Source organism: Mangifera indica, chromosome 3, assembly GCF_011075055.1.
Source record: "Mangifera indica cultivar Alphonso chromosome 3, CATAS_Mindica_2.1, whole genome shotgun sequence".
Lineage (NCBI taxonomy): Eukaryota > Viridiplantae > Streptophyta > Magnoliopsida > Sapindales > Anacardiaceae > Mangifera > Mangifera indica.
The window spans coordinates 4117192-4134556 of NC_058139.1; the positions used below are offsets into that span (position 1 = coordinate 4117192).

General features: G+C 35.6%; 2 protein-coding genes across 2 annotated transcripts; one reads left to right on the forward strand and one right to left on the reverse strand.

The window, feature by feature from the left end:
- Positions 1 to 4607: 4607 nt before the first annotated feature.
- Positions 4608 to 12540, reverse strand: LOC123209967 ((S)-ureidoglycine aminohydrolase). Its single transcript, XM_044628079.1, has 13 exons — positions 12382 to 12540; positions 12145 to 12273; positions 11493 to 11580; positions 11336 to 11412; positions 10526 to 10565; positions 10340 to 10406; positions 7474 to 7559; positions 7093 to 7174; positions 6656 to 6712; positions 6495 to 6533; positions 6105 to 6175; positions 4984 to 5037; positions 4608 to 4888 (listed from the first exon to the last, which is right to left on the reverse strand). Exons 1-13 carry the CDS (start codon positions 12422 to 12424, stop codon positions 4819 to 4821), a joined length of 903 nt encoding a protein of 300 aa, XP_044484014.1. The 5' UTR covers positions 12425 to 12540; the 3' UTR covers positions 4608 to 4818.
- A 1265-nt stretch (positions 12541 to 13805) lies between these two features.
- On the forward strand, positions 13806 to 17354 carry LOC123210824 (subtilisin-like protease SBT2.5). Its single transcript, XM_044629312.1, has 9 exons — positions 13806 to 13942; positions 14042 to 14195; positions 14432 to 14829; positions 14914 to 15009; positions 15156 to 15225; positions 15337 to 15619; positions 15718 to 16052; positions 16171 to 16438; positions 16602 to 17354. The coding sequence occupies exons 1-9, from the start codon at positions 13806 to 13808 to the stop codon at positions 17288 to 17290; spliced, it is 2430 nt and encodes an 809-aa protein (XP_044485247.1). The 3' UTR covers positions 17291 to 17354.
- Positions 17355 to 17365: the final 11 nt, after the last annotated feature.

Genomic DNA, 17365 nt, shown 5'->3' on the forward strand with positions numbered 1-17365 from the left:
AAGAAGATCTCAGATTGAATAATGCTAACATTAGCTTTGATAATTGGTATATAATTAAGGCATGAATGAAATAATGATATATATCAAAACTAAACTTGGTGGTAAAGGAAAAAATTGAGGTTGATAACTAAAAGCTCCTTCTAATTAATGCCCATGCCAAAGCAACATTACAGAATTGATTGTGAAATCCATACAAATTTGCCGTTAATATTAAAATGAAACATAAAAAAGGATGTATCATAGCTACCCAAGTTCTTCATGTTCTCACTCTACAATGTCATATTACTTATTAAAAGCACACATCTTTATATATTCCTGAAACTAGTGTATTGATGATATTCTTTAAAGAGGAAGATTTAACTTTCTGCACTATCACATAAGCAAAGATTTTGTTAGTGCCCAAATGGATTAATCAAGCCAACCCCATTAAGTTTCCAGGGCAAAGTCTTGGTGGTGGCACTAGGACTCCCTCATGACTCATGTTCTTGTATTATATATATGAAAATGGCATCATTGGCACCATTTGTTAAGAAATGATTTACTTCATTACCGGCTGTGTTTTTTTATTTGCAAAAGCCAAAATTCTTGGGTGGAAACTTCTAAAAAAGTTGAAAACCAGTGGCCTCACTCAACCATTTGAGAAAAAAAATCATTTAGCCGGTGATCTTCTTTATGAAATTAACTAATTAAATATTATCACTGTGAATATGAGATCATGGAGTTGCTTATAAGATTGCGAAGTATACATCTCATGTTGTGATAGAGGTTCTATATTTTTTTTGCAGTTCCTATATCATTATTCATTAATATAAGAGGGTTGAAGCGGCTATCTTTATACATGAATTGCTACCCCAATTAATGGAAGTTACATCATGCAGAATCTACAGAAATTTCCTATTCGGGTTAACACAATAGTATATATAGCAAGGTTTTTTGATCAGGCATGTCATATTTTTAAGTCTTCTTTATGTATATTATGGAAGCTTTTTAATACGTGTAAACACAAACCAATAAAACCTTGCTTTTACTTGTATCTTTTCTTTCTCTCATCAGTTGTTTTTATTATTAATTTCTTATATAAATGCGCGCACACACACACACACAGAGTCATTGGCTCTAACATTACACTTTTCTAAGCATTCCAAATGCCAATATTAAGTACATCCACCACCAGAAAGAATTAATAAATAAATTGAAATGAAGGTTATTTGTGTGCATATAGAGACAATACATAATATGAGTTAGGACAAAAAGAGATTAGTTAGGGTTTAAGCAAGGGGGTTTGTACTTTTAAATATTACTGAAATACTTTTGTGACATCAAAAGGTTAAAATGGAAGAAATTTAATAAAATAAAGGTATATGGTCTGCCATGAATGAAAAGAAACTATCATCTAACAGTGAGAAAACCAAAGTAAATCCTTATTAAATAGATAATGAAGACAAACATGCTACTAATTCTAATAATTTCCATATGACATACCCAGCCTAACTAGTGGGCAGTAATCTTTTTGCGTATTTGCATGGAAAAGCATTTGCAAGAAGACACCACCCAATTCAATTATATGAGAGTTTCATGCTCATTAACAAGACACTACCCAAAGTCATAGCCGAGAAAAACTTTTCACAAAAGTTTTTGGCATAAGACATGAAGTTTAAAGCTAGAAACCATAATGCATGCATTTGCTCGAAGATCTCACTTCTCTCTTGGCATTTATCCACGATCCAATAAAAAATTTAGTTCATGTCAACGTTTTTCACCATTGATTATTATTTGTAGGGGCGAGCTAAGTGGCATCGATCAATGGCTTTTATAGTAGCTAGAATTTGTTAATGTTAGGTAAGAAGTTGTCTTCAACAGGAGTAGAATCTAAAATATGATTGACCCAGGGCATGACAGTGACTGATGAAGATACACCCTATACCCCTTTTATATATTTATATCGATTTGAGTGAGTTGTAAATTACTATTTTCTAGGGCTGAAGGCATCAACATGGTAGGGCTGGGGTATGAATTTAGACAGGTTTCTTTCTGTTCATGTATCTTTATTTAAAAAAAAAAAAAATCTAGAAAACAAAAATACGTCAAAAAGGGTCTAACTTAACAGCTCCATCCATCTTTCGATAATTGAAACCTTAATAGAATCGATTACAATGGAATCTCTCTTAAGTGATTGCAGCTGTAATGCATGAATTGACAGCAATCATACTTCATATGCCAAAAGGAACGGACGTCTTCTCATCACAAGTTCAACTGATTGAAAAGCACCAGTCTCCACCTATATATGCATTTTAGCAACACCCTTTTTTTAAGTTTCCCCTAAGTAAACAAATCTAAATTAAATTCCATTATCTACGTACAGAAAATATAGTACAATACTGTTGAAATTTCCATGTCAATAACAACATGAAGATTCCGGTCTAGCTAAAATGATCCTAAAATCATTTCATAGCTTGATTCCATTAAGTTGAGTTGAATAAAAGAATGACAATGCGTACATCACCATTATTAAACTATAGATAATATTAAGTGTTTTTTTCACTTTCTTTTGAATTGAGCCATTGAAAAGGTAAGGGCAACAGGTTCATAATTAAGATTGAAGAGGGAATTTTCAGATCCTTATTGGTATTCTTCATAAATTATTGGATTGTTTATATGAAAATGGAATAACACTTCTTGACTACTACATGTAATTATGCAAAAAACAATCAATAATTGATGATTTTCTCTTTAGAAAGATAATGAAAGTCCCTTTTCTTTAGGCTTTAGAGAAAAGCTATGTTGCCCGAAACAAGATTTACTGAGTTGGAATGAAGATAGTTTTCATAATTATTCTTTTGCGAAAACACTATCCATAGTGTCTCTTCAGTCCACTGATGGGGGTCGGGTGTAAAATTCCCTTCTCAATATACCACCTTCTGTGACGCCACTCCTTAATAAACCAAATTTTTTCATGTGTTTTGTTTGCGTTGAAAAAGACCATTTTTTCCTTTATAGAGCGAAAATTATAAATGAAGTGATTGGTATTAGGGAATTTGAGGAGCAAGAAAAAAGGGAACGTAAGAGAGATGTTAATGGCAGCAATGATACCTTTAGAGAAAGTAGTTTTAGGAAAAGAAAAAGATGATGAACTTTCTTGCAGAAAAGTAAGATTAGAGAGTTTATCATATATTCCCATTTGGGAAAGTGTTCAGAGATTTGAAGCATCCCACCAAAGAAAGATAGTTAAGTAGGGATTGTGGAGAAAACAAAGGAGTGAAGGAAGAGATAGGGTCGGTGGTGGAGGTGGCGGTAATGGTGCTCATTCTTGCCACATATCATGATAATAATATTTCATCCCTAGGTGGTCTATCAAGTGCCACGTAGAATTTTTATCGACCAAACGTTTGGTTTCATAATATGATTTTGTTCTGCTCAAAGGGTGGTGTTCTTTCAAAGGTTTCACATGATAAACATATATAGTTTATCATTATACTAAACCAAGGTTCTATAATTTAGTCCCATGGGTAGTTTGAGTGGAAGAAGATTTTAAACATAAGAAAACAAGGTTTAATTTTCTAGCATTTTAAAATTAAACTTTCAACTTATTCAATATAGTAATTAGGTATAATTGATTCAATCTCAAATAAACAGTTATATACATGCTTAATAGAAGTTCATGCTAAGTTTTGTGTATATGATCGATTGGATTGGGTCCACACCACACCACACCACCAAAACAGGAATTAAAATCTACTGTGAAAGGATAAAAGAATGTTAGAATTTGTTGTACCTTGAGGGGGTCCAATTAATTCTCTAATCTCCTTCAATATATATTTTAATGCATCCACATTCAATGAAGTTAATTTTTCTCACCATTCATTAATCTTGTTGGGTGCTTCTAGTTGGCATCATCATCTTCAAAGCTTAATCAAGTATTTTCTCAACACAAGAATTTTATCTACAAGGAATTTGATCTCTGAGTTTCAATATATAATTTTATCCATGCAACCACAATATTCCCAGGATGACCAATGGTAATCACAAAATGAGTATCAAAAGCAAAGGATGACAGAATTGACCAGAAGCTTGGAATGGAATGGAACCAGCACAGCACCCCCGAAGAGCAACCATCCCATTTAGTATAATAATAAAAATAATAACAATAATAGCAGTGGAATTTTCCTGACTAGTGATTGTAAATAAATACGTAAAAAAGTTTGGAATTTTGCTTTTTGATGAATTTTAGCACATGCATGTTGAGATGCTTCGACATGAGAACCTGTCTGGTCATTTACTACATTGCCTGAGGGATTCTCAATTCTACTACTAGAAGCTTTATTTGTTTATTTCTACTCCTGCTGTATGATTTTCAGCTTAAGCATGCCCAATAATCTTCAAAATCTTCTAATTAAATCAACATGAATTTCTACTAAAGTTATTGCTTAAAATGCTTGTTAAAAGTTTCTGAATAGTTCTATCTAAACTTGAGCTGTGCCAGCTTTCCTGAAGGCACCCCTCTTTCAAGACGATTCACACGGCATGTTAAGCTCTGGAAACTAGTACTGTATAACGTGTTAAAATAAAATGAACATAAACATATGATAAAACTAGCAAAAGAAAACAAATGAAAAATGTTGGAGAAATCCATTTAGGAAACATGTCCAGTAAGTTGCATCTTCTAAAATCTTAATTGCATAGACTGTTGCAAGTTGACTGTCAAGTATATAACAGGAAATGCTTACAGGCCATTCAAACTGAGATTGTGCTTCACATAAATAGTTTCCATCAGCATCCACCACACACTGAAATTCTTAGGACACTCCACCCTGCATTTGATTACAGTGGATTCCTATTTACATCTTTGTAAAGCAGATATCGGGTCCTGGTTTTGCCTAGCGCAGCATACCTGAAACAGAGCAAAATGAATGATGGAGCACTAAAGAGACGCGCCAAATTCCAACTTCTTAGCAAGAAGAAGAGAAAAAGGTTAAACAATCCTACCATTGTGGCACAAATGGTGACATCCAAATGGCATCACCAGCTTGAACTGGGTACCTATAAAGATCAAGTAATGACCGTGAGAGTAAGCTCTAACAAAATTGCTGCAATGTAAAGTTGAATACAGCAAATAAATGCCAGAATAAAGAGATGGAAGAACACATTGACACCAGAAACCTTCTCCTAGGTCTATTATCAGTGTATGTGTGAATGAACCGAAGGGCAGATGCATTTAGAATAGCAAAATCACTAAGAAAAAATTATTGCACCCATTGGCATAATGCAAGGGCAATAATGAGTTTGAATCTATCCTTGCTCTTCTCCAGCATGTATATCTAAATGTACTCACAAAGAAAAAGCCAAAAAGAAGGTTGACAAATGCATTCTATAATATTGCTTTGCACTGATAAATAGATATCTAAGATACAATGGTTGCATTAAGACCCTGTGGTTTAACATCTGTGTAGAGCTTCACAGGGCTGCACCTAGAGATTCATCCCAGGTGCCTAGGTGACTAGAGCTCCACAAGCTATTTTTTTTAGCAATGTTATATGTACACACTTTTGAGTATACAATTGAATATATAGATGATGCGTCATCATGTAATTAGATGTTATTTTATTCTAAATTTAAAATCAATCAATCATATGATAACACATCATCTTTATATCAATTTGTGTACTTAAAAGTGTATACTCATAGATCTATTGTATTTTTTTAACTTAATAATAATTATTTGCATTTGGGGGCATTTGATGTTAACAGAATGCACAGTCTACCACAATACTACGGCAAAGACAAAGCAATAGCAACTAAAGAAGGCACATAAATGAGTAACTGGACATGTGCACTAGAGACTTGAGATTTAATTGATTTGGGACTGTTAATATTATTGGACATGTCTTTGAGTTGCATCCTTGTATGCTAGAGATTTCGCTATCCTCCTTCCTGAGGATGAGCTTAGGTTATTTTGCCTTTGGACTTATGTTTATGCAATGTATATACTTACCAGTAAAAAAAAAAACACCACCAAAAAGTTATCCATTTGTTTCAGAATATTGGTGAGGACATGATAATACAATGCACACTTTCATACAATCTCAATTTTTGAATGGAATCCTTACCAGTTATCACCCAAGCGATAGATACCCTGTCCCTCTAAAAGCAACAAACCATGCTGATTATAATGGACTTCCTATAAACAAATCAAACCAAATTACACATTCACCACAAAGGTTAGGGGGCAGAAGCTATGAAAGATGAAATCCATATTAATTACCAATACCTGATTATAATTAATCAATTTGTACAGGAAATCAAACATTGAAAACAAAATCTCACAGATTTTAGCAAGGAATTAGCACCAAGAAAGGTAAATAAATCATGAATTTGTTCACAAAAATTATCATACCTGAATTGCTTTTCAGTTCCAAAGAGGCATAAAAGTAAACAAATCAAAGTTTAATACCTATGATATTAAAATAAGACAGTCAATCAGCAGGAAAAGAACATACCTTCACATTCAGGAACTCTCCAGGCTGAAAATCCATGATCTGCATGCAAGGATATGATACTCAGTTGCAGCAAAACCAATTAAAAGGGATTTTGAAAAAGGCAATTACAAATAAAAAACAGAAATACAAAATTGGTAATCAAGAAGTAAATTATGGCTCACATGGATATTAAAGTCATAAGGCATCGATGCAGGAAGAAGCTTCCTCAGCTGAAAAACCTGTCAACAAGTACAGAAAGATTATACCATATCAGCAGAAACCTAAACACGATTGAGTGAATTAAAGAAATCAAAACAAAGCACAAAAACATGAATATTATTCTTTGCATAGTTCATTGAAGTTTTCTAAAAGAATATAACATGATATCAATTATATGATACAGGAAATAGTTCAAAATATGAAATAAAAAAAATAGCTGCTTTTAATAAATAAGTCACAAGGTTCTATTTATACAGACTCAATAATAGGGATAAACAAAGGATGCTCTATTTGACAATTCTATAAAATTAGAAGTGAAATCCATAAAAGGAAAAGCTTCTCTCTATCAAAGTGGTTTCACCAAAATTAGAAGACAAGTAAAAATATATCCAAAACTCACCTCCCCAGGAGATTCAAGAAGCGGCTGCTTGTCTGTTGAACCGATTATCTGCTCAGCTATATGATTTTCTGACGCTGCATACCTTAGAGGAAATGAACCCCCTTTATGGTAGTTATTTAACAAGAGTATTATAACAGTGACAGTATGATTATTGAACAAAAATTAATCCAGAGTGATAAGATTTTGATAGGAAGAAGTCCCACAGCAATTAGTCTTGTCTTAACAACATATTGAAAAAAGAACATGTAAATAAGCTGCAAAATCATATCTGATAGTATAGAAGCTCTGCAATAGTACTCAGAGAGTATGTCATGAAAACTGATAAATATATCGAAGAACAAGGTAATGACCATCTACTCAATTAAATTGTGAGAGACAAACCTTCGCTCAAACACCACTATAGTAGAAGATTTATCAGCCCTCAGTGAATGTTCAAAATTAGGAGGTAGATAAGCATATGAATCCACCTACATAAAAAGCACAAATAAATTCAACATTTTTTAGGCCTCCATTGAAAAACTAGAAATAGGTTTCCTATCACAAAAGCAGAAAGAGACATATCTATATAATCATAAAGCAATATCAAAAAGCGAACACTGAAAGATCTTTAAGCACAAGGACTTTAGAAATTAAAAAAAAATTGAAATCCAAGAACAAATAATCTAGACCATCACACAGTCACATATATCTTACTATAACTACAAGTAACTGATAGAACCAAAGGGTGTAAAAGGTCTGACACGAGAAGAAACTGGAAAGCCACATGGCTGGAGGTGATTGGGACTTGAGTAGAAGCCGTTAGAGTGTGGAAATAAAAGGGAGAGACAAAGAGAATTGTAGGGGGAAGAAAATTTTGATAATTGTGGGTTTTATTTTGGGAGAGAATTGGCCTCTTGAAAGCCAATATTATTTTGCTTGTCTTATTTCAATTGTAGTGTTGGATGGGAATTTGATAGGAACTAAAGTGCACAAGGGCAAGACCAAGAAATTAGTGTTGTGTGGTGAGGTGGATCGATCTTAGAAAATCAGGGACACATGGACCACAGTGGGAGAAGCAAAGAAAAGGGGCATAAAACAGAAAAGCAGTAGTATATAAAGAGGGGGAAGGAGAATGAAAGGGCAGAATCATATTTGTGGAGAATATTCTGAAAAAGAGGCTTTTGCCTAAGGGGAGGTTATCAGCACCTCGAATTGTTGGAGTTCAGTTTGGGTTTTCTATTTGTTTTCCTCTTTTGTTACCTACTGCAAGAGACCAACCTTGTAAACGTGTTATAGTTCTTCTTGCTCATATATAAAACAACAGTGCAGGCTTTTCATTTAATTTCTGGTGTGTTGGTCTGCTCTAATTCCCTGGAAAATGGGCTGTTTGTGAGTTACTTGTTGGAGAGTTGTGATTCAGGTGTAAAGATCCTAGGTTCCTAACAGAATTGTAGAGATGAAATTTCTGTAAACCAGTTATCCTCCTCCTTCATTTCAACTGTTGTGATTTACATGTTGTTTCATTGCTAAATATTCCCCTTTTTCTGTTAAATTTTGCTCCCGTACTACTTGTATCGCTTTAAGTAGTTGGATTGACTGATTATTTGCTGAAAGTGCTCCTCTATTGCTTGGCTGAGATGGTGATTAATGTTAGACAACCGGTTGGTTAAAGCGTACCACTACTAGAAAAATAAATATTGGGGTAATGGCACAACAACAATGAAGTACCACTTGGAAAAGGAGGGACAGGTGGTTAGAAAAGGTTTGGGAAATAGAGAGAATAAACAGGGGGAAATGGAAAGATAGAGGGATGGGCAGAAAATTAATATTGGTTGTGGAAACTTTTGGGAGAGAACCTGGTCTCTAGAACAACAGCCTAATGAGAGAATCCGACACTCTGGAATTTGTTGAATTGTATTGAGTTGTTAGGCGGAGATACCTAACAAATTGGTATCAAAGCAACTTTTCTTAGATAGATTCAGAGATGGAAAAATTACAATCAAAAGTGGAAAGCATAAGAAATGAAAGTCACAACATAAACAAAAATTGTAGATATTATGAAGGATGCTATCTGGATTGCCCAAAAATTAGGTCTCCCTTCTGCAAATAAACTGTTGGAGCATTCAGCAAAGCTCGAGCCATTGACAATGGTTCAAAAAGAGGAAACCATAGATTTCGACGGTGTCTCCAACTTGACAGATGTACAGAAAAATAAATCAATAGGATCCAACAGAAATTTAGTTGATTTTGGTGAGATCCAGCTGTCGGAACTTGTTGGCTCACCTAGTTGTCTTGTCCCCATGGAAAAGGAGACAAAAATGTTGGAAATGAGGGAAGAAGAAGTTGTGAGAAAGAAAGAAGAAGATGGTGTTTTTAGTGATCCAAACTGGATCAACAACCCAATTATCCATTTTCAAACCAACTCAATTCTTTAAATAACCACAATCCCAACCATATAACACTACACATACTTTACACCCCAACCCAAATACACTCATCCAACCCAACTTAGCTATATTTCAATACAACCTCCAAGCCAAAGCAAACTACCCCAGACCTGCTCTATTTCTCACCAACCCAATAATTCCAAGTATTACCAACTCCATTACCCAAGCCCAAGAAAGTTCACCCAAGCCTACCACTCAAATAATCCAAGTTATCAAATTCCATTAAACCAATATAACCCAACAGCCACCAATCTGGTATTCTGCACTCACACAACCCATTTAACTCAAATCAGAACATTTCTTCATCCACAATGGTTCAAAATGGGAAATCTGAAGACAACCAATTGCCTATAGTGAGTCAATCAACTCAGGTGATAAAATCAGAACATGGACGACAACTGGGATTACTTGTAATTGCCGACGAAGATTCTAGTGGATGGTTGTCATGGACAAAGAGAAATTTTTTAGTCAATAAAATTGAATCAAATGAAGCAACAAGAGGAGAAGCAAGAAAGACAAGCGACAATTGTGAAAACTTTTGGGAGCGAATATGCTCTCTCGAATACTAGGCTTGAGTATAGAATCCAACACTCTCGAAATTGTTACGAGATTAGCTTGTTGAATTGTATTGAGTGATTTGGTGGAGGTATTTAATGGTAACATATAAAATGCTAAGGCAACCATTTGAAGGACATGCCTAACCTCTAACACAGCTAAAAGATGCGACTATTGCTAAATGTTTGTGCATTTCTCACATTTTACTTACAATTTAAACTGTACAACTAAAGTTTTTTTATCAATGTGAAATCAAACTTCCTTACCATCAGTTCGTTGCTAAAACCAGATCCATTAGTGAGTGTCACAGTACCTTTAACTACAAATATGAACCTAAGAGAAAAAGCAAGAGATGAATATTAAAAATAAAAAATAAGTGAAAGAAACTTGAGCTAATCATGTTTCAATCAAATATAATGAAAACAAAAAAGTACAAAAGCATGAATCCTGACCTCTCCACATCATGTGGGGGAAGCCCTGATCTGGAATTTCCTGCACAGGGTATAATTTATATCAGTCACCATGTAAAGAAATAAAATCTTGGGACATTCATTGAGTGCAGTGTTATACTATTGACATGAACTTCAAATGAACATGGACCACACACAAATTACAGTGTCTATTGTAATGGAAATGGGCAATCATTGAAAATGTCTACTGATTCACAGTGACAGGATGTCCTTCAGAATAAACAGAAAACTTAAATCCGGTTACATAAATATGAATATATAGAGGTGTATTAATAAAACTATAATAAATCTACATGAAAAACAACTGTCTCAAGGTTAGTGAGATAAAACAAATTACAGAGCTGAACTTGATGTGGTGCTGCATAATTTATGGAAATACGAGTAATCGGCTCAATATAGAATTTCACCAGATTTGACAAACAGAATGTCTGTAACTGCTGGCTTGCCATCAAAAGATGCTTATGTTATATTTTGTAAGTAAAAACATAACAAAACTCTACATGAAATTTAAAATCAAAATTGAAAACAAAAGCATAAGATAGAGGAACATGATCATAGACTAGAGATGTGCAACTTTAGTAACATAGGAACTAAGACATCGATCACTGAATTGTGAGTGATCAGACAACTTCAAATTAAGAAGTAAAGCACATAGTGATAAGCTGATAGTTGTTCTTTTTTAAATACTTGCCAGAGCTAGAGAACAGCACATAAAGCATCAAATGTTTTAGAGTAAAGCAGAATTCATATTTGAGTGTGAGAGAGTATTTGACAGATAAAACATTAACAAACCTTGCATATTTGCTAGGTACATCACAAAGTGTGAGCCCATTGCTGGTGTGATTAAATAAGCTCCCAACGTGTTTGTCCTATCAGTTAAATTTGAATGATTAGGCCAGCAAGCAGTCTAAATTGTCCAACAGTAAACTCAAAACAAAATAGAACGTACCAGTCCGGTAAAGGACTGAATACATGACTTTCAGGTGTGATTAAAGCATGGTCTCTTTTGTATACACTGCGTGTGAAACCAGGCAAGTCTGTCAAGCAAACATACAAATTAATCTTGGGTGAGTTAAATTGCCCTTTAGCTGTCCAGTTATCAGTAAGAATGAAGACAAGGAAATAAATACGGAGCATTAAAAGAACCATTCAGTATTACATTCAAAATTTGTTCTCTGCTTTATAAATCCAAAAATAAATAAGAAACATGCTCAGTGCTAAACTGAAAAGACATAAAATGCACACTCCAAAAACCAGGGTTCCACTCAAAAAAACTTGACAGAAAGTTCCAAATACAGTTATCATAAGAATTTTGATTAATTTATTTATCTGAACAAAAGAAAAAAGTATTTGAAATAAATTTCAAAAATAATTTTTCAGAACCAATTTTCTTAGAGTTTACCCAACCAGCCAAACGTTTTTAGCTTTAAAATAATAAGATCTAACATGTACTAATTTTTGGTTGGCGAGTAAAATGTACCCAAAAAAAAAAAAATTCCAGCATTTTCGATCATAATTGAATTGGCAACATGTAAAGAAATTTATCTCATAACAGAATGCATTCAATTAGATTATAACACCACACAAAATGGAAAGAATACCTTGCAGATGAGAAGGCGATAGTGTTGGGTTTGTGACTTTCCAGTACAAAGGTTTAGAACTCGTTTCGCTATCCAAGACTGAACGTGCAGAACAAAACCCTCCATCACTGTACCCAACTTCAACAAAACCTGAAAAGAAATTAAAATAAAGCCAAAGAATTTCAATGATCAAAATCAGAAAAAAAAAAAAAAAAACTCAAGAAGTGAAGAATTAGGACAAGGAACTCAAGTATATACCCAGAGTGACAGAAAGTAGAAGAAAAATTTGGAGTGTCTGCATAATTTATGGGGCAACTGACCGAACCACTTTAGTCAGATTTCAGGGGCGAAGCAAAGGCTCCCCACAATATTTTTACATTTCTTATCAAGTAACGTTGCCGTTCAAAAAAATAAATAAATCCTCGCAGGGGGTAACAGTGCCGTTATTCTTTAACACCACGGAGTCCACAGTGTAGCCACTTCCAGTCCATCGAAATAACGTTAATGTTGCTGTTGTCATTTCGCTACAAGTGGCATGGCCGTTGTTGACGCCCTCTGTGGTCAGTATAACGTTATATTATCATTCACAGCACCGATCATATAATCTGTAATATGCCACTGTGCCCTCTGTGGTCACAGAATCGGTAGCACGATATCACAGTTCATTTCCGGTGCCACGAACATTCTCTTTAAGGAAGCATTACTAGTAAGTAGTGATTTCACTGTTTAGCTAGAAGATCAGAATCAGTAATTTTACCAGTTAGAAACCAAGTTAAATGTACCTCATAAAAATCACGGTACTAATCAATTAAAACGACAAATGCTTGCACGTGGGAGTCAAAGAGAGGACTTCTTCATTAGTGGAGTCTGCGCAGACACCACGTCGGTCGTTCAATAGGGTCAATGTAAACTCCTATATTATTAATATAACATCACTCGCGGTGAAGATCCAGAGAGTTTGAAATTTTTATCTGGAGGCCTTTTGGTTGGTAGTGTTAAAATATTCCTATGTTTTATGCCAATGTTGTTTCTCCAGGTATTTAAGGCATCTGGATTAGCCAGTGCTGATGCAAACATATAACATGCAAAACAGTTCCAACTCATCAGTTATTGATGATCATTCGCCAGCATCAGTTTTGTATATCTGCAATTTCCATCGCAGATTCTTGACATAAATTACTATAGTTCTATTAACAGTGTAAACATAGACTGGTAGTTTTTCTGTGGCAAGTAATAGATAGTGATAGGCTATATTGATGGTCGAAGTCATTCACAAACATTTTTTTCTCAGTGTGTCAACAGAGAAGTGGGCCTACATAGATGTTCCTGTAAATAGTGTGAAGCATTTCTTGGAGAAAACATGAAGGCTTCTCTATTTTGGGGTTAGAGCAAACTGCAAACAGTCTACCTCTTGATCGCAACTACTTCACAAAAATGACGGTAAATTATCTAGTCGAGTTTCTAGAGAGCGCGAAAGAGGAGGTTTCCCGCATGTACCTGAGTGGTTTGAAAATAAGAAAGACATGGATGGTTGTAATGCATGAACTTTTGCTGCAACTTTTCTCTTTAGTACCTAAAATATTAACAGACTAAATAGATGACAAAGAGACTGTCACTTCAACCAAATTATTTTACTTATTTCTTTATTTAAGCATAAGACATTATCTCCTCATATAATCCAAATGCCTCGTTGCACCTTCATTCTCTTCATCTCTTTTATTATAATCTCCAACTATCTAGCTTCAGAAGCTAAGGTCTTCATGATTTTAATGGATGAAGAACCTGCTATTTCTCCCCAAAATGAACAATCTTATCTCAGGTTAAACTTCTTTCAATTGTCGTATAGTTCATTTTCTTATAGATTATCTTACGGTATATTTTTCTTTTGGTTGACTGGTTATTTTGCACATCACCATAGGAATTATACTGATGATGTGGTGGTGTACAAAGAGAGGATTAGTAGTGGGCATGACAGATTCCTGGAGTCTCTTCTCCATAGAGATTCCTACACCAAACTCTACAGCTACACTCATTTGACCAGTGGATTCGCAATCCACGTTGAGTCTGAAGAGGTACATTAATTTTGTAAAACTCAGCTTTGCTATATTTGAAATTCATGCAAACATAAGTTTTCTACTTTAGCTAGTTGATGTATAAGTTGCAATATCCTCGCCTGCTATGTTGTAAGTATTGGATATGTTGTTCTAGTGCTCGACAAATGCATTAATTAATTTCTACTACCAGAGAAAATTTGGAGTTTAAAAACAAGATAGGAATTCTAAAAATGGTTACTCATTTCTCTTCTCAGGTCCTCAGCGCTCTTCAAAATGCAAAGGGAGTTAGAGCCATCTATGAAGATGTAAAAATGAAGAAGCTAACAACGCATACTCCTGAATTCCTCGGAATTCCTGACCAAGTTTGGCCCATTTTTGGGGGATCAGACAATTCGGGTGAAGGGGTGGTGATAGGCTTTATTGATACTGGTATTAATCCTGAACATCCTAGTTTCTCTAGCAGGTCCTCTAGGGGAACTCTGAGTAGAGGTAAATTCAAAGGGATATGTACTACTGGGGAGAGGTTTCCCAGGGAAGCATGCTCTGGTAAGATAGTAGGAGCTCATTATTTTGCACGAGCAGCAATTGCTCATGGTGATTTCAACTCCAGTCGCGACTATGCATCTCCTTTTGATGCTGACGGTCACGGAAGGCAAGTTGTGTCGTGCTAAGTCATTAACACATTCAAATAATGCCATGAATAAGCTTCTGATTAAACTCTATATTCTCATTTCAGCCACACAGCATCAACAGCTGCAGGAAACTACCATGTACCTGTAATTGTTAATGGCTTCAATTATGGATATGCTAGTGGCATGGCTCCAGGAGCAAGGTATTTAAAAGGGAAATGAAAAAAACAAGGGCAAATTTTTCTTTCATGTTGATAAATTCTAATAGACTCTATATATTCAAGGATAGTTTGTTGGACCTCTCCAGCAGGAGTTTTATGTCAGTGCTCCATCTTTTCTCTTTTAACAGGATTGCTGTGTATAAAGCTCTTCATACTTTTGGAGGTTATATGTCTGATGTTGTGGCTGCTATTGATCAGGTCAGTAAATATGGGAATCAAATGGCGGAATTAAATTTTTGTGTCTTTTAGAAAATAAAAATTAAAAAGATTATGTGTCTAAACAACTTCAAATATTTTTGATTGCACTAGGCAGTGGAAGATGGAGTAGATATAATAAATCTCTCTGTAGGCCCTTCCACCATCCCTTCTGGTTCTACCGCCTTCCTCAATTTACTAGAATTGGAGCTCTTGTTTGCAGTCAAAGCTGGAGTTTTTGTTGCTCAAGCTGCCGGCAATGGTGGCCCTTACTCCACTTCAATTCTTTCTTTCAGCCCATGGATCACAAGCATTGCTGCATGTGTCACTGACCGGAAGTACATCAACACAATAAGTTTAGGCAATGGACAAAGCTTCTCTGGCACAGGCCTTGCGCGTAAATTTTACTTCATAAATTGATAAGAAGCTATGCTTTTTTAAGATGATCTTGGAGCAAAACTTGTACAAGTAAACCTGGTTGTTATCGTTATGCAGCTCCAACAGCTGGAACAATATATTATCCTATAGCAGCAGCTGTTGATGCCTGTCTGAGGAACACTACCACTGGCATTGCATCGCTTGAGAGCTGTCAGCGTCCGGAGCTCTTCATCCCATCCCTAGCTCGAGGGAAACTAATTATCTGCACATACTCGTTTGATTTTGAGTACGAAGCTGCAACTCTTGCAGCCATCGCAGATAACATTAAAAACATGGCGGCTGCAGGATTTATCCTCATAATGGACCCTGATATGGGTTCAACACCAGTCAATGGTTCTACAATGACCCCGCGAGTCCCTGGAATTATCCTAAATAACATGCAAGCTTCAATGGTATGTTTTCCCGTCTTTTCTTCTTCATCAAATTTATTGTATTCAAAGCCGTTTAATTAATAACAAACGACCTAAAACAGTATGATTTTTTAATTTAAATTATCTGTTGGATGTGCAGGCTCTATGGGAATATTACAACGCCAATACCATTAGAAGCAGAAGCGGACAAGCAGTAATCTTCAATGCAAGGGCAAGAATACTAGATGGAAGGCAAGCAATTTATACTAATCAGGCACCAATGGTGGCATCCTACTCTTCTAGAGGCCCTGATGTGAACAACGCACTTTTGCAAACAGCTGATGTCCTCAAACCCAATGTAATGGCCCCGGGGTCTTCAATTTGGGCCGCTTGGAGCCCTGACAGCGGGAGTGATCAACTTATCAAAGGTTAAAAAACATTTCTCGTCTCTATTGCATCAGAAGCTGCATCAAAACGGCCCTCTAAATTAAACTTCAATCTGATAAGTTATAATTCACTAGCTACAACTGACATTTTACTAAATAATGTATTGAACAAAAACTGATTTTTCATATTTGTCGTTGTTTCCAGGGCAGAATTTTGCACTGTTAACCGGCACCAGCATGGCTACCCCCCATGTAGCTGGCATTGCTGCTTTAATCAAACATAAACACCCCAAGTGGAGTCCTGCTGCTATTACATCGGCAATGATGTCAAGTGCAGATGTAATGGATCACTCTGGCTCTCCGATCTTAGCACAATCAACTACCGGACTAGTTGAGGCCACCCCATTTGATTTTGGTGCAGGATTTATCAACCCAGCTCGAGCTATTAACCCAGGACTCATATTCAATGCCTATTTCCAGCATTACGTACAATTTCTTTGTGCTGTTCCAGGTGTTGATGATGAGTCTATAAGACGAGTAGTAGGAATTGGATGCTCCACAGCCAGAAAAGCATGGTGCTCGGATTTAAACACTGCAAGCATAACTGTTTCAAATCTTGTTGGGTCAAGGAAGGTGATCCGGCAAGTAACAAATGTAAGTGGAAAAAATGAAACTTACAGGGTGACTGTGAGACAACCATCGGGCGTGAAAGTTACTGTTAAGCCGCAGGCTTTTGATATAGGGGGAAATGCTTCAATGCGGCTAAAGATTGTATTAAAAGCTACGGAAGCAACAAGAGCTTACTCATTTGGAGAGATGCTATTGCAGGGAAGTAACATGCATGTCATTAGAGTTCCTATAGCCGTCTATGTGAGCAACTCTATTGGGTTTTGAATTATAAATTTAGAGCTTAAAAATGTGTGAAACAAACATCTCCTCTTGAACCAAACGTTCTCGAAGAAAGTTACA